General features: G+C 35.5%; 1 protein-coding gene across 11 annotated transcripts in view; it reads right to left on the reverse strand.

The window, feature by feature from the left end:
- AKAP9 (A-kinase anchoring protein 9) overlaps nt 1-23,937 on the reverse strand; it is a 146,355-nt gene that overhangs the window by 85,110 nt on the left and 37,308 nt on the right. For 10 of the 11 annotated variants that reach the window (XR_013829963.1, XM_079932617.1, XM_079932616.1 and 7 more), the window contains exons 6-12: nt 23,439-23,594; nt 22,600-22,797; nt 15,381-17,759; nt 12,158-12,371; nt 9,659-9,738; nt 6,369-6,513; nt 5,556-5,641 (exon numbers count right to left, since the gene is read on the reverse strand). Coding sequence is in view for 10 of the 11 variants with exons in the window: in XM_079932617.1 (XP_079788743.1) it covers nt 5,556-5,641; nt 6,369-6,513; nt 9,659-9,738; nt 12,158-12,371; nt 15,381-17,759; nt 22,600-22,797; nt 23,439-23,594 (3,258 nt within the window). In the remaining variant the exon portion in view is untranslated. The remainder of the gene's footprint in view (nt 1-5,555; nt 5,642-6,368; nt 6,514-9,658; nt 9,739-12,157; nt 12,372-15,380; nt 17,760-22,599; nt 22,798-23,438; nt 23,595-23,937) is intronic. The other variant, XM_079932613.1, reaches the window with a different exon arrangement.

Consider the following 23,937-nt stretch of genomic DNA (forward strand, 5'->3'; position numbering starts at 1 on the left):
TGAGAAAGGTAGGTGCAAAAAAAAAGTACAGATATTAAGAGAATGGAGGGAGAAATTTCTAGTCTAGGAGGATAGGTAAAGAAGATGACACAAACGACGAAGTGAGAGAGTGGCATGGACATATATATACCACCAAATGTACTAGCTAGTGGGAAGCAGCCGCATAGCACAGGGAGATCAGCTGGGTGATTTGTGACAACCTAGAGGGGTGGGATAGGAAGGGTGGGAGGGAGATGCAAGAGGAAGGAGATATGGGGATATATGTATATGTATAGCTGATTCACTTTGTTATAAAGCAGAAATTAACACACCATTGTAAAGCAATTATACTCCAATAAGGATGTTTAAAAATAAAAAAGGTGACACAAAAGAAATAACATTTGAACCAACTGGAATTATAAGTAGGAATACACTAAGCAAATCGGAGGGGGAAGGACAGTGTTAGACAGAAAAAACAGCATGCAAAAAAGCCCCAGGGGTCTGAAAGATATGGGTGTATTCTGGAAACTCTAAGTATTTCAATATGGCTAAAATGAGGAAGAGGATTAGTAGATGAGGCTAACAGATTAAGCAGTGATGTACGGCCGACTGACTCATCCCAACCAACGTCTGGGATGCCTCTACAGTTGTAGCCAACTTGCTGGGATAAAATGTGAAATTCACTTTTTTATCTATTGTGCAGAAAAGAGTTAACACAGAAGTTGTGAGATTTCTATCTCTTTAAAAAGGCCTGCTTACAAGTCTGCCCCTTGGCTGGCATCTGGAAACTTAGCTGGTAGACGGTTCTCTACACTAATATAAAAGTTCCCCTAAATTGTAAGGGAGTCTCATGTACAAGCAATATGGTTTATGCTGAACACATGCTTTCTTCCTGGAAGTCTGAATTTGGTATGTTCTGGCAGAGGATGCCCATTTGGCTGACACCTAATAAAAAAGAACCATGGTTTCCTAGGCTTAGGTGAGCTTCCTTAGTAGTCAAAACTTAGCACGTATCGTCACAACTGCAAGAGGAATGAAGTGTGTCTTCCTGTGACTCCACTAGGAGAGAATTTTAGAAGTTTGTGCCTATTTCCTCCAGACTTTGCCCCATGCTCCTTTTCAAACCTTTATGGGGCTGATTTTGCTTTGTATCCTTTTGCAGTAATAAATCTTAGCCTTGAGTACCACTATTATGTTGAATCCTGTGAGTTCTTCTGGTGAACCACTGAACTGAGGAGTGGTCTTAGGGACCCTCAGCACACCCATACTCTGCCTTATTATACAGACATGTAAGGTGTAAGTTTCACTGATACAGGGAATGAAAAAAATAATGAGTTGTCTTGGTCTTGTTCCTCTCTTTTTACTTCCATATCAACTGACTACCAAATTCTTTAGGTCCTTCCTTAAAATATCTTATGAATCGTCCCTTCTTATTTCCTACCTCCCACTGCCATCAGACTAATCTCCCTAAAAGTTCAACTTCATGATGTCTAGATCGTGATCACAAATCTCCAACAGCTTTTTTTTTTTTTTTTTTTTGCATTACGCGGGCCTCTCACTGTTGGGCCTCTCCTGTTGTGGAGCACAGGCTCCGGACACGCAGGCCCAGCGACCACGGCTCACGGGCCCAGCCACTCCACGGCATGTGGGATCTTCCCGGACCGGTGCAAGAACCCATGTCCCCTGCATCGGCAGGTGGACTCTCAACCACTGCGCCACCAGGGAAGCCCCTCCAACAGCTTTTTAATGTCCACAAAAGTGTCACCTAGCATTCAAAGTTTGGTACAGTCTAACCTCTCTAATCTTAAAGTCCATTACTCTTTGAGCAATATGTCCCTAATATATCGCACTTACACCTCCAAGACTTTGATCATATCACCTCTTCCACCTGGAATGCTATTCCCCTTCCGCTTCCTTACGGAAACCTACACATCTTTCATGGTCCAATTCAAGTCCCACTTCCTCCAAGAATTCTTCCTTAATTATTTGCACCTATACTCATCTACATATTTGCTTAATTCCAAAAGTACTTGGCTTTTATTTTATTTTTTATTTTTTTGGCTGCACCTTGCAGCACGTGGATTGGAGTTCCCCGACCAGGGATCCAACCCATGCCCCTTGCAGTGGAAACACAGAGTCTTAACACCACTGGACCGCCAGGGAGTCCCAAAAGTACTTCGCTTTTGAATACTAATTAAATGTTGCCTTGGATAACTATTTTTTATATATATATATATATATATATATATATACACACACACATACATATACACACATATTTCTTGAATTAGCCTATGAAGTCCATCAATTTATCAATTCCTTCTGTCTAGTAACTATTTACACTGTATACTGCTTTATTCCCAGTACACAGTACAACCTAGCATATAATTAGCAAATAAAAATTACTGGCTGAATAACTGAATGAGAACAAGGTATACATCTTTCATTTCTTTTGTACTCCCTTCAGAGTGTATTTCAGTATGATGTGAGATCAGGAGTTAGGGGAGAGAATTGTCTAGGATGATATGATCCTCATGTTTCCGGTTGAATGTCACTCTTCAAAACTGAGAAGGGAGAGAAGCTGGTTTAAGGGGAAGAAATTAATAAATTCAATTTCAATGTCGACTGAGACATACATAAAGGATACTCGAGTACAGATATCCAATTAGATATACGACTCTGCAGCTCAGGAGTAAGAACTGACTAGACACAGAGATCTGGAAGCCATGGAAGTGAATGAAGGCAGCATACAGCATAATTAGCAGATCAAGCACAGATTCTTGGTGACTATAAATGGGTGGGCAAAACCCACAATGAAGGCTTAAAAAGCCGCAGAATTGAAGCCACAGAAGCTAAGGGAAGAAAATATTCTAAGAAAGTAGTTAATACTACAAAATAAAAAAATAACAGAATTAAAAAGAAAACTAGTTCAAGATAACACTGAGCATGTGTTTACACCTACAGTTGCAAAGTAGAAGTTTGACTTTAATTCTAGGCTACAGAAGTATTCTTTTGGGTACCAAACAGTTTTTCTTGTTTTTTTTTTCCTTCCTAATTGTTTCCCAATTAGGGGGGAAAAATCCTTTTTATTTTTAATACTTCCCAACACTTAAAAAAGCAAAAGACCTCACATAAAATTGATAAACTGAAGGAATAAACAACACTGGGCCCTGTTCCTATGTGACAACAACATGTGAAGCTGAGCAGTCTCTGCCCCCTTTAGATGAGGTATGTTTTCTCCAGGTTTCACTTTTCCAGCTTTGACTTGGCCTTTTTCACTTACTTTATGAGTTGAGCTCACGTAGGCATTTATGTTCATGATCTCTGACATATATCTCTCCTCCCTCCCCATGACTCAATTAAAATCATAATGAATCTTTAAAAGGTATAAATCCATAATAAATCAAAAAATAAAAGAGACTAAGAAAGATTTCAACAGAAAAGGTGTGGCAGAATACTGATTAAGCAGGGTGGAGGAAGGAGCAGCCTAAAGCACACGTGAAGGGAGCCACAGTTATAGCAGACAGTTAGCTTACCTAGTAGAACCCTAGAAAGGCCCCAGGCTCAGAGAGAGATCAACGACAGGTAGAGATCAGAAAACAAATATATTGACCTTTAACTAATCACAGTATAGCCCTTTCTGCTGATTCAGCCAGGAAGAAGCCTGGTGGCAGGTAAAAGTTTTTCTCAAAACAAACTGAAAGAAGTGTCTGGGGAGAACTAAGGAGGCAAGTGTGGGTGTTTGTGTTCCAGAGTAGCCTCCCACATTCAGGCACTGGGGAAGGGAGGTTTGCGTCTCACCAAAGGAAACTGTTCCCCACTCACTGTCCTGAAAGGAAAGAGGCAAAATGACAAACATCACTGTAGTGACTTGCTTACTGTAACCCCTCCTACACTATTTAATAGTTTCAACTATGTACTGCCATAAGGAAAACCAACATATTTTTGAAAGAATACAAGGATGGAAGGTAAGAAAGCAGAAAGAAAATTTGATAATTAAGAATTCACTGGTAACTTTCACCAAAGAAAGTTTAGTGAAGCATAAGTTTGGAGCTTGTTTACAGTGGGTAGAAGAGAGAGCAAGACAGGAAGAGATGGGAAACTATGACTACAGTCTATTCATTCCTTCAAAGAATATGACAATGAAGTTGAACGAAAACCACAAAGGGAGATATTAGATTCAAGGAAGACTGGTTATGTTCTAAATAGTGGAGACAAGAGGAATATGCAAGGGGCAAGAAAGACAGAAATAAGAAACACAGACAAAGAGGCTGAAAGCACAGAAGGGAGGGAAGAAACAGGTTATCAATCTTAGAGGAGACAGAAGGTGATGTTAACAAAAGGACAGGAAATAAAATAACCTTGGTTATAAAAAGGGATAACTTCTTCTGAGACAGAGGAAAACAGAGTATTTTCAGATTTAAAGAAATACATATGGTCTAGAGGTAGCAAGATGAGATAATTTATAACTGATAGCTCCCATACTCACAGAAAAATGAGAAATAAGGCCATCTGCAAAGAAAAAAGGGGAGTAGAAATGGAATGTATGACTCGAGGGAAGTTATAACATTAGGTAGCATCCACTGAGGGGACTATGAGAGAATAAATGACAACATAAAAGAATTGTCACGTGATCCTGAGGGTCCAGATGCAGTCAGAGACCATGATTATGCAGTGTCACCAAACCACATCACCATCTAATTTTCTTAGCAGCCCTCAGAAACCCAAGTATGAGTGAAGAAGAAGGGTTCTCAGAGGCAGGATAAGGGCAGCAGAAAAACAAGAAATCTAGACTACTAAGGGTACTGGTAAGAAAACGGTATGATGATTCTGAATAGGGTTCAATATCTAGCTATGAATGGAAGGAGAAAGAAAACTAGTAATTGTAGAGAAATGTGGAATTAAAGAAGGGCTTTGAATCTATCCACCATCCACCTGTCCTCCTACATAGTTATCTGTAAGATACTGGGATAGGTTTATAGATTTTAGGAAAGGCTGGATAAGGTTGTGCTTTAATTGCACAGAAAGAGGAAGAGAGAGGGAAAGGAGAAAGGGGGTAAAATAGAATGGGAAAAAGAAGGAGGGGAAGAGAAAGAGGAAGAACTAATACACGTCATTTTTCTGATGTAGTTAATAAATTATATGATGCCATCTATACTCTCTTAGTTTTCTATGTGCACATTTCTAAAACAACTACTTGAAAGAAATTTTATATAACACACCATGTGAAACCAGCTATATTCTAAACAACTAATCACATTTTTCTCTAAAACAGACTCACTGCTTTAAAAAATGTTATATGTAAAATTAAATGCAACTGTTTCACAAAGTTTACAATTTGACATTTTATATACATTTTAACTTTATCATGACTTCAAAAACTCTCTAAAGGGGTAAAGAGTATTCAAATTGCAGAAATTCCTTCAGTTCACTGATACTATATATATATGTCACTTTTCCCTAATTTTCTTTTCATGTTCACTTATTTTAGAAATTTTTGGTTGATGAAATAGCTTACAAAATAGCAGGTAATACAATAAATGCAAACATCATAATACATTTTCCATTTTACAGACCTTACTTAATCGTGACTGAAGTACCAAGAGTTTGTTGTATTCTTCTGTTACTTTGTTGAGAAGAGTTTGCACATTTTCCTGAAAATCTAAATGATAAACAATTATAATAATTTCACTCTACAATAAAAGTCTGCTTCTTTCAATAAGTATTATTCATCAATTCATAACTTCAGAAAATTGCCTGCTAGAAGTAAAATTCATAGATTTAGTAACCAACAATTAAAACCTCAATAATGTGGAACACCTGCTACAAAGATTAATTTGACAATTTCACATTAAAATACATTAATTTCTTTTGGCATTCATTAATTTGTACATATTTGTTCATTCTTCATACAAATGGACAGGGGTATGAAACATCTTATCTGTGAAGGAATATCAAAAAAATTAATTGAGGTTATAATTTGTAAAAATGAAATATAGGATTCCTATTAAGAAAGATAACTGAATGTCTTATTCTTTAAAAAAAAAATAAAACCCCGACAGACTTATTCAATAAAATACCACAACTTTTAAAGGTTTGGATCTATGGTATAAAATTAAGAATTATAGTGAGGAAAAGATGGAAGTAGAGGAACAGAGGATAAAGAGACAAGGAAACTTGTAGACAGCTTTGGTTCTCTTTATATCACAATTACTGCATTGTAAAACTAAAAATGTACATTAAAGATTTAAGATTTCATGAACCTGAAAAAACAAGATGTTAAGATAACTCAAATTGGCTAAGTGATAAACTCATGAATTAACAGAGAAAGTTTATCAATTCATTTAAGAAAATTACTCTGTTCAATAATGTGGTAAAGCCTTTATTACCTTGAATTTCATATTTATAATCTTGCAATTCTAGTTCTTGATTTTCAGAAGTGTGAACACCGGAAGTCTCTTTCTCTTTCTCTTCTACATTTACTTCACATTTTAAAGCAGAAGTATAATGCTCACCAAGGACACTGCAAAAAGTCTGTTGACAACAAAATTAGGTATTTTATGAAATTAAAATTTTGATTTCTGCCACTAAAGATCATTAAACACTATTTTTCTATATGCAAAAGACAGTCAAAATGGCACAGAAAAATCAGTAAGAAAACACTCTTCTGTATACCAAATCAATCTGCAAAAGAAATAACCAAGTCTAAATCTTTCTCTCTCCACATATAGAATGTGAGATTCTTCTTACACCAGGAAAATATTGATAGTCTTCATTATCTACAGTATATAGCAAATATATCTATCAAATTATAACTTTTTGCTTCTTCCTAATAATGAATATATCTTGTACTTTAATCTACCACTTTCTGGCTTGGATGCTATTCTGATGTTATCTCTATAAGGTCAACTACCCTTGTGAAAAACACCAAAAGATGAGGACAGAAGTTCAAAAAGTAGTCTATAAATTCTATAGAAATTACAATATATGAAGTAGGAGATCACATACATAGACTTTAACATAAGAGAATACTATTCTGTGGTTTACACATGGAAAAAAAAATATTTGACACATCATTCTGGTTTTTCTCCTGAGCAACAGATAATTTTATCATCACTTACAAATAACATACGCCACATAATCATCTGATAAGCCCTCTAAATAAGTTTCACCTGTGCCCCTCATGCAACTGGAAATAACAATCAACAACTCCTAGACTTAACCAATTTGTTTATTGTTGCTATTTCTTGAGATTTGCCTAAAAGTTAAACTATACTATTAATAATTGACTTGATTAAATTTTCAACAGTCCCTAAGGCAGAATTTTATCATAAATTGATAAATTGATTCAGGTTGGTAGAAACCTGATCATCCAATTTACAGGTGAGGCAACAGACCCAGAAAGATGAAGTAACTAGTCCATAGTAACATCAATGATTAGTGACAAAACCAGGTTTCACGATGAACTCCAGGGGACCTCTCCATTACAAGCTGATTCATATTTCAACTTCAGATTAGGGGGTCAAGTAAAACCATTAATAGAAGAAAAGAAAATATAAAGTCAGCTTATAAATAAACTACTGTGACTTGGGCCCTCTTTCCATATTTACAGACTATCAACAATGGATATGAAAGGACAATCAATGTCTGAACCCTTCGGCAGAGGTGGAGGCTGAATGAATGTGGTTATTTCTGACTTTCTTTTGCTTTTTTGAATACTGTTTTTGAACTATTCTGTAGGTAATAAGAATCAGTAAGGGAGCTTTACCTTCCCAACTAATACCATCCTCCTCCCTCTTCGATTCACAAATACACAGGCTAGGATGGAGATCTGTGACAAGCCTAGGCATGTATTTTAAATTTTGAACTATTTCAAATATGCAGAAAAAATAGTTCATCTATTACCTAGCTGTAACAAATACTAACATTTTGTCATATTATATCCATATTTTTAAAAAGAAATAGAACATTACATACAGATTTGAAGATTTCTGAATTAAGTACTGCTTACCTATTTCATTCACCTGTCTCTCTGCCCAGAGGTGATTACTCTAACATGCATGCTTTTATACTTTTTCTTTTGAGATTTGCTGATATTAGTACACCTAGCAAACACTGCAATATGGTGTTTCACTGTACAGATATAACACAATTTGTTTATTCATTTGCCTGTAGATAAAAATCTGAGTTGTTTCTAATTTTCGACTTAACATAGACATTCTTACAATGTACATATCTGGTTGTGCACAAATGTGAGCCTAAGTAGAAGTAAATGCCTGGGCTGTGTGATGTACATATCTTCAACAATATACCTTGCCAATCTGCTTCTCAAGGTAGTACACTCCCACCAGCAGTGTAGAAGCGCTCCTATTTCTTCTTCACAAATATATCTTCACAAATATAATTATACTTGGCATAATTAGTTTTTAGATTTGGCAATCTACAGTGTGAAATCTTATCTTACTAGTCTTGTGCAAGATCCCCAGGTAAGTCATCAAATCACTCAACCACCAAAGTGGGCACGGGTAGGAGATAGACCTGCTTAAGGCTCTATTGGTCTGTTTTTTTAAATTAGGCATAACTTTTGTGTATTCTACTGCTGAGATAATTTACCTAGATTTCTTTTGTTTCGAACTGATTATCAGGAAAACATTTTTTTTCTTTTTTTTTTTTTTGCGGTACGCGGGCCTCTCACTGTTGTGGCCTCTCCTGTTGCGGAGCACAGGCTCCGGACATGCAGGCTCAGCAGCCATTGCTCACGGGCCTAGCCGCTCCGCTGCATGCGGGATCTTCCCGGACCAGGGGTCAAACCCGTGTCCCCTGCATCGGCAGGCGGACGCTCAACCACTGCGCCACCAGGGAAGCCCCAGGAAAACATTTAAATGCTCATTTTAAACTTAAAAACTCAGCAATATTTTCTAAATACAGTTCCGAGGTAAGACAGTATGGAAAACTAACTCAGATGATTCTGCCTATCAAATTTGTAGTAACTTAAAATTTAGCGTTTCTTGTCTGAAAGTACTTTAAAAAAATATATATCTTTATTGGAGTATAATTGCTTCACACTGTTGTGTTAGTTTCTGTTGTACAACAAAGCGAATCAGCTATAACATATACATGTATCCCCATATCCCCTCCCTCTTGAGCCTCCCTCCCACCCTCCCTATCCCACCCCTCTAGGTCATCACAAAGCACCGAGCTGATCTCCCTGTGCTATGCAGCAGCTTCCCACCAGCCCATCCATTTTACATTTGTAGTGTATATATGTCAGTGCTACTCTCTCACTGAGTCCCAGCTTCCCCTTCCCTGTGTCCTCAAGTCCGTTCTCTACATCTGCGTCTTTATTCCTACCCTGCCACTAAGTTCATCAGTAATGTTTTTTTAGATTCCATATATGTGCATTAGCATACGGTATTTGTTTTTCTCTTTCTGACTTACTTCACTCTGTATGACACTCTAAGTCCATCCACCTCATTACAAATAACTCAATTTTGTTTCTTTTTATGGCTGAGTAATATTCCATTGTATATATGTGCCACATCTTCTTTATCCATTCATCTGTCGATGGACACTTAGGTTGCTTCCATGTCCTGGATATTGTAAATAGTGCTGCAATGAACACTGTGGTTCATGTATCTTTTTGAATTATGGTAAAAGTACTTTTTAACTAATACCTTACCTGTGTAAAATGAGAACATTCTTCAGACACTGCCCTGTGAAGTTTTCCAATGAGCATTTGTAAAGGCTTCACTTCATCACCTAATAGAATAGATATTGCATTAAAATGTTCAGTTTACATACTTAGAAACTATTTTCATATTAAATCTATGTCAACTGGAAGCTTTGTGGCAATAAGATTAGTTTTAAATTCTTTATTTCTTTCAATGTTATTTTGTGCTGCTCAGTGTTAACCAGCTAAGATAATCTGCAGGATTTTCAATTTATATCCCACAAAATGGTACAAAGAAGTGACTTACAATTTTTGTTTACTACAACCCAATACTAGAAATACATCATACAGCATAACCTATTACATATATACATCCATATAAAACTGAAACAAAAATTTCACAAATCAACATTTACTCTTTCTACATGCTATGCACGCCAATGTGTTCTGTTCTACTTTATCACTGGACTGGCTTCATCGCCCATTAACGGACTCATTAATTAACTTGTAGTCTGAAACACTACAGATTCTATCTGAAGAGGATACCAATACAAACAATATATGCTTAAAATCTTATTCAACTGACAAAGAACTGCTGAAGTGAAAAAGTACAGTATTCTTATTTAAGCCACACTTTAAATTCTACTCTGTTCAACAAAACAATTCCAAACGTTATGAGCCACCTCACTCCCAAAGGCAGATCTGTCCAGAGTGGGGGCCTAAAGATACCTTGAACAGAGGAAGTTTAATTTAATTAAGTAAGTATTAAAGATAAAAGTTAACTGCAACTAGTCTTCCACTTACGGTTCCTTAAATATTGCTCCTTACACAGTACCAGCTTAGTCTTTGGCTCACTCTACAGTCTCCCAGGGCATCTCATTCTTGTCCTTGGCCTCAAATGATCTTTTGATTTACAAATCTTTATCTTGTGCCTAATCCTCCCTCTTAGGTTTCAGCTTTCTATTTTCAACTGCCTAATAGAGATCTCTCTTTTTTTAATTAATTAATTTATTTATTTGTGGGTTTTTTTAAAAAAACATCTTTATTGGAGTATAATTGCTTTACAACGTTGTGTTAGTTTCTGCTGTACAACAAAGTGAATCAGCTATACGTATACATATATCCCCATATCTCCTCCCTCTTGCGTCTCCCTCCCAGCCCTCTAGGTGGTCACAAAGCACCGAGATGATCGCCCTGTGCCATGCGGCTGCTTCCCACTAGCTACATATTTTACATTTGGTAGTGTATATGTGTCCATGCCACTCTCTCACTTCATCCCAGCTTACCCTTACCCCTCCCCATGTCCTCAAGTCCATTCTCTACATCTGCGTCATTATTCTTGTCCTGCCCCTTAGATATCTCTTTTTCAAAGTCAACAGGTATTTTTAACTCAATGTTCCAAGCTTAATTTACTATTTTTTCCACAAATCTGGTCCTTATCCTCCTCATGACTGGAGTCACCCTCATTCCAACTACTCAAGCTAGAAACTTAGGGATCATTCTCAACTCCTTCCCCTTTTACATTTAATATTAACTGCAGACTACAGCCTACCTCTTTTTTTTTTTTTAAACATCTTTATTGGGGTACAATTGCTTTACAATGGTGTATTAGTTTCTGCTTTAGAACAAAGTGAATCAGTTATACATATACATATGTTCCCATATCTCTTCTCTCTTGCTTCTCCCTCCCTCCCACCCTCCCTATCCCACCCCTCCAGGCGGTCACAAAGCACTGAGCTGATATCCAGCCTACCTCTTTAACTCTTAAACTTTCCTTCCTTCTCCAATTCCCAATGATATTTTAGTTCAACATCTTAATGTTAACAGAATTACTGCCAAAGTTGCTTAACTGGTCTTCCCATCACTTATCAACTCCCCCAATTTGCCTCAATGCTGTCATCTTAAAAATCTTACGATGTTACTCCCACTATTGAAAATCCTGCATTAGGTCTTATCACCGTTGGCATAAAGATTAAAAATGCTTCACTTAGGGTATATGAAGTCTTTTCTTACCAAGCTCCTGCCAATCTTTCCATCTTTATCCCTCAGTACTTTTTCACACACGTTGAATTCTCAACTCTGCAAAATGGATGCAGTCTCTCATATCTCTACATTTAAAACTCAAGAGCTTTTGCTAAAATTCCAACCTCCCTACTCCTGCCTACTGCCTCACTCTTCCAGGAAGTACTAGACTTTTCTCCTCTCTCCTTCCATTCTTTCTGTTCATTCTTCTAGTATAGAAATTTTCCTATTGTTTTCTAAGAGTTTATTTTATATTGCTTTCCCACAGGATTGCTGACATCTTGGGGAAAATAACTCAGTGATTTTTAGATTTCTCAAGCACGTAAACGAGTATCCTATGATTATATGAACAAATGAGTCCAGGACTGGAATACCCAGTCATGTTCCTCTATGGGGTCTAAGTCAAGAACAGAATCATGGAGTGGTGGGCTCTAAGTGATACTTATTTGTTTCATAATACTTATAATTTTGTTAGAAATCATTTACCTGTTTCTTGTGTTTTTATATTCTGTAGCTCTAGCTGGTGTATTTTCTGAAGTTCCTTGATCTTATCCTCTTGAGCAGAAATAAGCTCCTGCTTAAGACTGCAAAGAGCTTTATCTTTTTCCTTTTTCATATATTCACGAACCTGATCCACATGAGTTGAATAAACCAGAGAGAGGCAAATACGTTGAGCTTCCATCTGTAGCCTTAAATCATTCTTAAAGTAAATTAATGTGTAGGTTAGAATATTTTTAAATGACAAATCAAGTAATTTAACTTTTTTTTGCATATACTGATTACAAGGGAGGAAATACATGAAATTATAGTTTAAAATTTCATGTAAGAGAAGTGACATCTAATTTAAATTTTTTCTCACTTATTCTGTTGCACTGACCTACCTATCTTTTTTCAAGGAAAATAGCACAATATTTTCATTACTTCAACTTCACAGTAAATTTTGATATTTGGTATAGCTAGGATGGTCTGATCTTTCATTTTTGTTCAAAAATAACATTTTAAAACAAGTATAGAAAAATGCAAATAATAATGTAATAAACACTATGTACACACATCCCAAATTAACAAATACAATTATTTTATCTTTTTTTTTCATTTCTCTCCTCCCTACATGTTTTTTTGGTTTAGAAAGAAAACATAGATAAAATTTAATCTACTATGTTCTCATTCCTCCTTCTCCAGAGGCCATCATTATCATAAATTTGATCATAAATTTGCTGCAAGTACAGTTCATTTCTTATACTCTCACTTCTCAATCCATCTATAAACAATGCATTATATTTTGTTTTTAAGAATTTACATAAATGGTGCAAAATGGTATTTATTTTGCAAATTACTCTTCTCATTCAATATACTTCTAAGATCTATCCATGGAGATACAGATGAATTTAACTGTGGTATTATATATATGAATATAGCACAATTTGTCCATTTCCTTTTTGGAGATCAACTGGATTATTTCTAAATTTTTTGATGTTTCAAAAAATGCTGCAATAAATTCATATACATATGCCCTGTATAAATATGCTAGTGTTTCTCTAATGTAGTGGCTCTCAAACTTTAGCACACATCAAAATCACCTGGAGTGCTTATTAAAACAGATTGCTGGGCCCCTCTCCCAGAGCGTCTAGCTCAGGAGGTCTGGTGTGGGCCCCAGAATTTGAATTTTAACCTGTTTTCAAGTGATGCTGATGCTGCTGGTCAGGGACTACACTGAGTGCCACCTAGAAATGTAAATGCTGCATCACAGACTATGTATATTAACTGCATTAGATTTTAACACATTTTTATAATTATACCAATTTACACTGATATTTAACAGTGTAGGTGAATACTCATCTCCCCACATTCTCATCACACTTTTTATTGTGAAACTTATTTTGCCAGTCTGACAGGTATAAAATGCTATTTTATTGTTATATCAATTGATAATGTTGAAGTATCTTTTCATGTTTATGAGCCAATTAGTTTAGTCCCAAGAGTAGAAGTATTTTTGTGGCTTCAGCATTATTTCTAAGCATATTTAGATTGCTCTGAGGTGTTATTATGTAAGTTGTTGCTCAATTTCTTCCGTGAGCTTCCTTCCACAGACACACACCTCACTCCTCTCCCCATCACTAAGGGGGTTTGTCTTGGTAGTGATGAGTGGGGCAGGGACAGCTTATGGGTTTGCCTCTGTTTACTTTATGGAAGTTAATGTCAAGGAGATGGTATCTGAATGTCACTGAAAATGTCTTTAGTTAGAAAAAATAAAATTCTTACTGAGAAGATTTGACCATTTTGATGGCTTCAAATTTAGGTCCTCCCCCAGTAATGTTTTTTAAAAAAATTTAAATGATCTCTGGCATTTTTAGAAGTGATTACATTAAAACCAATTAACTTAACCAATTAACTTACTTAACTTAACCAATTAACTTACTTAACAAAGCATTAATAGTTATGCAGTTAGAACATCTTAACTCTATTTAGGTTATTAAAATGTAAAATATCCTAATATCTGATATAAGATCACAAATGTGAGTACATTTATTAGAAGTAAAAAGAAAAAACTTTCCAGTGGCTTCCTACTGTATACAGAATAAAATCTCAACTTCTTAGGCAGTCTGTAAGGCTCTACAAGATCTGGTCTTTTGCTTCTTCAAACTCTTTTTCTTCCACTCTCCTTCCCTCAAACTCAACTAAATACGTCTTTATTCTGTTCCTCAAACTCATCTCTGTCATTGCAATTGCTCTAACTTCCATGTGGTAGACTCCTCGCTGCCATTCAGATGGCAGCTCAGATGTTAATTCCTCCTAGACACCTTTCCTGACCACCCTATTTAATGCTGCCACCACCACTACCCACCATTCTCTATCACATTATCTGTTTTATTTTCCTTATAAAACATCACTTTTCTTAACTATTCTACTTGTTTCCTCATTTATTGCCTGCCTCCCTAACTAGAATATATGCTCTTTGAGAGCAGGAACCTTCTTTCTCTTGTTCACCACTATTCCTACCTGGCAAGAGACTCAATAAATACTTGTTATAGAAATGAAGAAACACATAAAGCTCTAGTTAGCACCATTATACAAGATGTCCAGTGGAATTTTCATGTCATTTCTATTTTCAGTATCCAGCAAATATAAATCATCAGGAGTGACCTAGTATTACTCATTATATGCACTGTTTAACTGTATTTAGAATTAATACATTCCCCCCCCCACTTCAGGTAAAACAAGACTCTGAGAAAATGCTAGGATTTAAACCAAGATTTTTTTCTCAGGGAAATATAGTTTCATAACTACTGAACAACTATACAGAGCACTAAAAAGTCTGAGAGTTAATTTTCAGTTGTGGAACCTTGAAAACACCAATACAAAATGAGACTGAAACCAATCTTTGGGATTGCAACAAAATATTACAAAATAACTTTTCTAAAGCTCAGACTCTTGTGATTTAAACTCTTGCCTTTTCAAAGAAAATGTGTTCTATGTTCTATTTCCTGAGCAGATTAACTAAAAGATTAACTAAAAGAGCAGCAACAACGTTTAAGGCAACAATGTTTAAGAATTAAAAAGATAAAAGAAATGATAAATGATAGGCTTAAGTGAGAATTACATTACAGGGTTTACTTTCATTCTCTTGTAAGGTTAATTTATGTTTTATGACAATGAAAACTTTTAGTATGAAATGTACGCTGTAGCATATACATGTAAGTAAACATACCTGTTCTGATTTAAGTACACTGAGCTCCTGCTGAAGTTTATCATTTTCACCTGGTTCAGTTGTTCCAAGTGATGATTCATTTGTCACTGACGGCAAGTGATCAAAAAACCATTCTTGCTTGTTTTCTTTTCCAAGAGTCATATTTTCAATAGGAATTTCATTTAACTCCATTATTTTTGATTCTTCACCAAAGTCTTTACTTATTTTAGGAACACACCCTCCAGAATCCCTGCTTGTCAAAACTCCATCTTTTAAAGAGCTTAAATGGACAGCACATACATTTACATCTTCTGTCATATTATGGTTAATTATGATTTCTAGCTCTCTACATCTCAATAAAACTTGCTCTTTTTCTTGCTTTAAAGATTTAACTGCTTCCCTTAGAAAACTAATCTCGCTATGTTTCTGTTTTAATTGTTCAGAAAGATCAGACAGTCTCTCTGACAGTTCTAATTTTTCTCGCTTGGTTACCTCAAGCTTTTCCATAAGTTCTGTTGTATCTTTCTCAACAACCTCACCAATTTCCAATGGTTCTGCTGTAAAAGTTTTGTCATCATCAAAGACTGAACTTTTTATTTTCACTATAGTTGGGTTTATTCTTTGCAAATGATGAAGCTCTTCACTAAGTGCTTTAAGCTTACTTTTATATTCAACTTCTTGTTTATTTTTACTGTCTTCTAAATCGGTTTTTACCTTGAGAAGGCAAGCATAATCCTCCTGTAACTCTTGATAATTAACTTCAAAATTTTTTTCAGCAAATGAAAAAGTGTTCCTTTGCTTTTCAATCTCTTCAGTTAGCTGAATACATTGTTTTTTGAGGTTCTCATTTTCCTCTGTAAGTATTTCTATTTCTTTTTGCCAGCTACAGTCTTTGGATCTGTACTTAATGGAGTCTATGAAAATTAATCTTTCTTCTTGGTTAACAGGAGTATATATTTGCCACATGTCTTCAAGGGCCTTCTTTTCATCTTTAAGAATGCTATTCTCTGCTTCAAGTTGTGCAAGTTTTTCTTGAAGGTCATCCTCTTTTTCCTTCATTTGTTTCTCCAATAATTCAGTTTTAAGTTGTAATTCTTGAACTTCTTGTTCAAGTGTACCCTTTTCCTTTTCTTCTTGTCTGAGTATTTCAATTTCTTTTTGAAGTTCATTGATATGAAGGGTCATTTCTTCTGATTTTGAATTCACAAGGGATTGCTGTAAATCTTTCAGCTTTGAAATTTCCAAAATTAACTGGTTCTGCTTAGTTATCAAATTGTCTTTTTCAAACTGCATGGTTTCTATCTTTTGACTCATTTCATTCTGTAAGCCATCTATCTGCTGTTTATAGTGAATGCCTAAGTTATCTTTAAGCTTTTCAATATTTATTTGATGTTCAGTTTCCAAATCTTCCTTCAGTTTGGAAAGTTCTTCTTCATGACTAAACAGGAGCTGTGTCCTCAGCCTCTCTAACTCAGCTTCTTGTGATTCAGCCATTCTGTCTAATACAGCATTTTTTTCTCTTTCTAACATTTCAAGCTTTATCTTATAATGTGTAACTTCTGCTTCATGTTTTAATTCTAGTTCCTTCCTGGATTCAGATGCAGAAATAATCTCCGCTTTCAAATCTTTCACTGTACTAAGGGACTTGTGTGCTTCATTGAGTTTACTTTCTTGTTCAGCTATAGTCTGTCTAGCCCTCTGAATTTGGTCCCTTGAAAAGCTCAATTCTTCAAAAAGGTCTTCAAGCTGTCTCTGTAGAACAGACTTTTCTCCTGAAATTACTCCTAGTTCTTCCTTGAGTTTTTCCTTTTGAGAGTTATTATCTTGCAATTTTATATTCAGTTCATTTATTGCCATATTCATTAACTTTATTTGATCTTCATTAACTGTAATATTTGGACACGATCTTAAAGCATTCTCCATTTCTCCCTTATGTTGTGTTTTAAGTTCATCTATCTGTGACATGTGTTGTTTTATTAATTCTTGTTTCATCTGTACTATCTGCTGCCCATACATCTCATCCAGCTCTGCCCGGAGTTGTTCTAACTTTCTTTGTGTTTCTTGTTCCATTCTTTGTAGAATATCAGTTTCAAATTGACTATCTTTATGATTTTTCTTCTGAAGTTCTTCAACTGTCCCCATTAATTGTTTTATTTCCTCAGAACACTGTCTTTCCTTTTGCTTGGAATTAGTCAGCTCTAATTTCATATTTTTTATCTCTTGGTTCTTTTGTACAACCTGTTCTTGTAATTCTTCCAGTAATTTATCAGCAGTTGTGACTTTATCCTTTAGCTCAAGAGTTTTTTTTTCTTCTTCTATTATTTTTGTATTTAATTCTTCAATGACTGCTTCCTTTTCCTGTATTTCTTTATTTGAGCTTTCTACTTTTTTATCCTGTTCCTTTATAAAGAAAAAATGAAAATATAAAAATGGCATTTTTAGTTCCTGGTTACTTATACCCCTTAACCCCATTACCAAACGACTGACAGAAGACTGCTTTTTACATTATCCTACAAAAAGTAGCTGCTGAGCCTGCCCCTTAATTTTTCTTACGTCAGTGAGACACAGGACTTGTGTAGTCAATACTATCTATGAGCAGTGTTGGCCTTCTTGGTGGGAAGAAATTTTTCTTACATTGCTATGACTGAATTTTTTAGTTTAAAAATTCAGTGGGATTAAAATGTGTCTAAACCATTATACGTTCTTCTTTCTTATTAACTGATTAACATTCTATGTATTTAGTATTTGCAATAGCTAGAGCACTACATACTCTTTACATTTCCAGAAGATAGTCCTAAAAATATATCAGAGTTCCTCCCATATAGTATTTTAGTGACCTGAAGGTTTGGTGGGCAAGTGTTATGAAAAGAGTAAAACAACAAACACAGGTTCCTGTAAGTCAGCCTTAACTTCACTCCTGGGGTAAATGAATTAAAAGTTCAGGGATATGCCATGCTTAAGTGGTTGAATCGCAAGTGATATGCAAGACAATTATACATTTATGGCATATCAATTTGATTCTAGATTTTTGGTGTGAATAGAAATTTGAAAGCAAGACAGATTTTTCCCCCCACTTCTGATTTGGGACTCTTATTTTGGAACTGTGGATAAATCAAAACCCAGAACATATGCTGAGGTATGTCCCTATGTCCGTAATCATTCACAGAAGTGTTAGAGCATAAGGGAGTCGAGTAGAAGCCCTGGAGACCAAGTTTTGTCTCCGTTACTTAGTTGCCTGAGTAGTTAAGGGCTGTAGTCACAAGGACCAAAAAAAAAGTAAAATCCACAGAACAGAACAGAATATATGTAAAGTAATTAAAATCACCTTCAGGAGACAAAAGTCCAAGGCCAAGAGGACTTAAAGGCACCTCAAATGAATGTATTAACATACCTAAAAAAAAGAATGACAGGGCCTAGGAAAAAAGAAAGCCTCAGAGAGAAATATTGGCAGTCCCCATTTAAGTACAGTTCAGAAAAGAGAATCAAGGTACCATGAGACTTTGAGAATTCTAATCCCTCTGGGAAAACCATACCAAATGTAGAAAGCAAGGTAGGGGTCAATTGTAAACAGAATTAAGAATTTCAGTCCAAAGGCATGACCATTCCTACTGTGAGATGGATATATGAGGTTATCACAGCCTAATGCCACTGAACATTTGATTCCTCTAACATCCCTTGATCTCATGCTCACTTGAGCAAAATCCTATCAGTTTTCGTCTTGGTATCACATATCCCATCAATGTCACCATATGTTACTAGCAAGTACTAAGCCTTCAGACTTTAATTTCTGGACTAAAATATGACATTTAAATCAGTTTAATCTCTTTAAATCTTGGTGTTTTCACCTGTAAAATAAAGATATTATTTTCTCTATCTCACAGAATATGTTTGAATCTAAAATAAATATATTAAGGTATTAATTCTCATTGTGCGACATACACACATAATATATTTATATACTAGAAAAAAATCTGTAAGGCATTTGGAGTCTCTAAGAAAGTAAAATCAGTTCATGGCAGTCAACTTCAGTTAAACTGTTAAGTAATTAGTCTTGTTAATGTTGTTATAAAATCTTTAATATTTATTTATATATCCTGGTTTTTCATGGGGGGAACCCTCATAAAATAAAAAGTATCAATTCAAAACTGTCCAACACTTGATATTACTGCAAACAACAATTCTTCATTCAATTATTAAATAGTACAAATTCATGGTTCACTTTTCTTACTACCATTTATTCCACAGTACATGGTTTTAAACCACTTATATGGTGTTGCAAAAAAAAGATAGCTCTGTGGTTAAGGATACAATCCCTCTATTTTTTGGAAACAGACCTGAGAGAGTAAGGAATAATATAGTTCCTGCCTGTGATGACTGTGCCATGGGAAGTTCAGAGGATTAGGACAGTAAGAATGAACCTGGAACAGTTAATGCAGTTGCCTCAGAAACCAAGACAGTTCCAACTATCATCCTAATGCCCTAGTCCTTCAGTTGCTTTAATGGAACTACTACCCAGGGATTCATTCAAAGAGAAAAAAAGGAAAAAATATGTATGTAATGAAAAAGGGACCGATAACAAAAGTATTCTTGTTAACATTCAAATAAACAAAGGTTATTCCCCCTACAAAAATGAATTACTTGAATTTTAAATAATCTCAAATTATACTGCCTACTGAATACAATATAATAAGTACGATAAAACCCGACTGCCCAGGCTCTTCTAACCTAGGCCTAGACTGACTTTCTACTCTTACCTCCTGGAAAGACTCATTTCCAAAGACTATTGTTTTCTTATTAAACTACTTTTTGATGTCTATATACACTTCTAACATGTTTCAGTCTGGGTCTTTATGCATACTCCACCCTCTCTAAAATGTCCTCCCCATCTCATCATTTCAGATTCATAATTTATTCACTTATTTACCAAATTAGTATTGAGTAGCTGCTATGTGCCATATATTACACCAATTAGGGAGAAAACAAAGTACAATTAAAAGGGGATTGTTCCAATATACAGACTTACCTCAAATATCACCTTCCAGCTAAAGCCTACCCTGAATCACTTCCCTTATGAAGCCAGACTTACTAAGAATTTTCAAAACACTTTTTAACCATACTTAGCCTTGTTTTGTGGTGTCTTGCATACATGCCTACTAAACCATGAGTTCCAGTGAAGAAAAAAGCACATTTAAACATCATTATCTCTTCCAAGAGCATGATGCAAAACAAGTGTTCTGTAAACATCTACAAAATGATTTTTAAATTACCTTGGTTGTAAAGCATGTCCATTTCATAATTTCAATATCTTAATATTGTACATTTCCTATTTTCCTTAGAGACAGTCTCTGGAATCATACTACCTAGATTTGAAATCTGGTTCTACCAATTTATTACCTGTATATCTGGGCAATTTACTTCATCTTGCTTTCCTCTGATGTCCTCATCTGTAAAATGGGGGTGACAATGGTATCTCTACCTCATAAGGTTGGTGTGATGATTCAATGAGTTAGTATGTGTATGATGCTTTGAATATTGCCTGGTAGCAAGTAAACAAAAATAAATGCTACCTAATACTTTTATTATTATCCAAACAATAGTCTTGTTTTGACAATTTCTCAACATCTTGCAGAAGAACCTCCTAAGTTTATAGAAAATACTGTATTGTATGTATAGTCTGCACTCATTATTCAAAGATTTCATATCTGTGAATTTGCTTACTTGCTTAAATTTATATATAACCCTGAGATCAATACTCACAGTCATTTGCAAAAGTGCACAGAGTGGTAAAAAATTTGAGTTGCTGGGACTTTCCTGGTGGTGCAGTGGTTAAGAATCCGTCTGCCAACGCAGGGGACACAGCTTCAAGCCCTGGTCCGGAAGATCCCATGTGCCGCAGAACTAAGCCTGTGCGCCATAACTACTGAGCCTGCGCTCTAGAGCCTGCGAGCCACAACTACTGAGCCCACGTGCCTAGAGCCCATGCTCCACATCAAGAGAAGCCACCGCAATGAGAAGCCACACACCACAACAAAGAGTAGCCCCTGCTCGCCACAACTAGAGAAAGCCCATGCACAGCAACAAAGACCCAAAGCAGCCAAAAATAAATAATTAAAAAAATTGAGTTTCATGGCACGCATGATTCCAACTGGCATCAAGCAAGGTGAGCACACTGCTTTTTTGTTTAAGCTCTCATATGGAGAGGACAAGGATGGAGACCATGAGAATGGAGATGGTAGGGGGTAGCAGAGCATACTGCAAGAAATTCTGGCTCTGGGTCAGTCCAATAGGGTTGGAATCCCGATTCTGGCAACTACTTGGGGGGAAGGCACCCTTAGGCAAGTCAATTAACACTTCTAACCCTCATTTCTCTTTTGAAAACTAAACAAAATATAATCTACCAGGATGTTTTCTTAGGATTTAATATTATAATCTATATGATATGCACAACACTGTAAATGAAATATACTTCAATAAAATTAAAAAATAAAATATAGTGGAAAGAGCAAAAAAAAATCTATATGATATGTATGTGTGTGTGCATGTATGTATGTGTATATATATCCCCTGGGAGCACTGAATAAGTGTTCCAGGCAACTTTATAACACATAACTATCATGAATAAAGAGAATCTGTATTTTTAAAATCCATGAAACTTCATTTTGCCATGAAAATATTTTCAGAATTTCATAACCATGGCTAAAATGAGTAGAAACATCTCTAGATGTAAAAGAAAAAAACGATAGAAGTTCTGGTTATAAATGTAGATTCTCCGGAGAACTCAATTTAACATAGGCCGATCACTTTCAAAGAACTCAGTAATGAGTATTATCCTTCCCCCACCCCAAATATTTATTTATTTATTTAGGCTGCGCCAAGTCTTAGTTGCGGCACTCGAGATCTTCGTTGCGGCATGTTTAGCTGCGGCATGTTTAGCTGCGGCATGTGGGCTCTCAGTTGCGGCATGCATGTGGGACCTAGATCAAACGTGGGCCGCCTGCATTGGGAGCGTAGATTCTTACCCGCTGGACCACCAGGGAAGTCCCAATGAGTATAATCTTAAAACCTATTACTGGAAGACTCCCAACTGCTTTTGAAATAAATTATTTTACATGCTTAAAGAACTTTTCTTAATTATGAAACTTTCTGATTCATGTGTGTAACAAAAAGATAAACACTAGGATGAAAAACTTTAAAATTAATTGTAAAGCTGATGCACACTGGCTGACTTCCTTAAACATACCGTTTCATATGCTCTAATTTTCTCTTGCAAGAAACTAATTTGCATTTTGAAGTCTTCTTTCTTTTTGTGATAATCTTCTAACAGATGGTCTTGTTCTTCCAGCTGTTGCTGATGAGTGAGGATCTGTTGTTTGGCTTGTAGTAAATCTGCAGCTGTGCTACTATGAGTGCTGTTTCTCAGAGTTTCACTAGCCTGTAACTTGAAAATAGAAAGAAACCCCAAAGTATTAAATTCTTCAGTGAGTACACTACGGAAGAGACATTCTTTGGGGGGTGTTACTCGGCTCATAGTTGCTCTCTGGGAACTGTACTGGATTCACAGGCTTGAGACCCCAGCAAACATGCTGCCATAGCTGATCAGATGAGTATGATTACATTACCTAAGCTGATAAATTCCTCCCTTATCTAAAATTATTTTCTGTTACTTGTCAACAGAAACCTTAATTAATACAATCAGATTCCTATGGCTCTAATTAAAGGTAAGTGGAATATATTCAGTCTAGTGACCGTTTCAGAACCTAACTAAAATGAAATCATACCAGGGTTGACAAAGGTTGGATGTTAACTACAGGTTAATTTCTGCAAAAATCCACCTTATCGGACTTACAAGATTTTAAAATACAGATGAGGAAGAAGTACAAAGAAAATAATAGCACAAAACCACTCAAGGAGTATGAATTAAATTCCTGGTTAACATAACAAGTATTTACTAGTTTTTTCAAAATAATACATAATAAGCAAATGGCTTTTAAATATTTATTTGTTCTGGAAAATATAAGAAAAATTTTTAAAATTCGTTCCTAAAAATTTAATAAATTTTGTTCTATTAGTAATACTTACATGCTGGAATTGAATCTGTAATTTTTGACTCTGTTCTGTCAACTCTAAAAATTCTCTCATTGTCTCATCCTTTTCTCTTCTCGCTTGTTGTAAATTAGCAGTGAGTTGGGTTATGATGCCATCTCTCTGTTTAATGGCAGCTTCAAATTCTTGCAACTAAAAAACATCAGTGAAAATTAAATGTGCTATATTTAATTTTTAACAAAATTAAGTATTAGTACAGCTAACTTCTTCAAAAATACGATATTCAAAATGCATTGGCAGAATTATCACAATCTGTAAGCATATTTGAAAGCTATTATCTTGCGGGAATTAGTTTTACTTCCAAATCAACTTTTAAAAAACCATCTGAACTAGGGAACAAAATACATTAGATTTGACTTATCCATATATCTACTTCTAGAAGGACAAGTGTCTTTATATTTAGGGATGCTCCAACGTTTGTAGGCATTACCATCATAGGCATGTTTAAGCCTTACTTGTTTCTAAAGAAGATGAA

The sequence above is a fragment of the Stenella coeruleoalba genome (genome assembly GCF_951394435.1).
Source record: "Stenella coeruleoalba genome assembly, chromosome: 9".
Classification (NCBI taxonomy): Eukaryota; Metazoa; Chordata; class Mammalia; order Artiodactyla; family Delphinidae; genus Stenella; species Stenella coeruleoalba.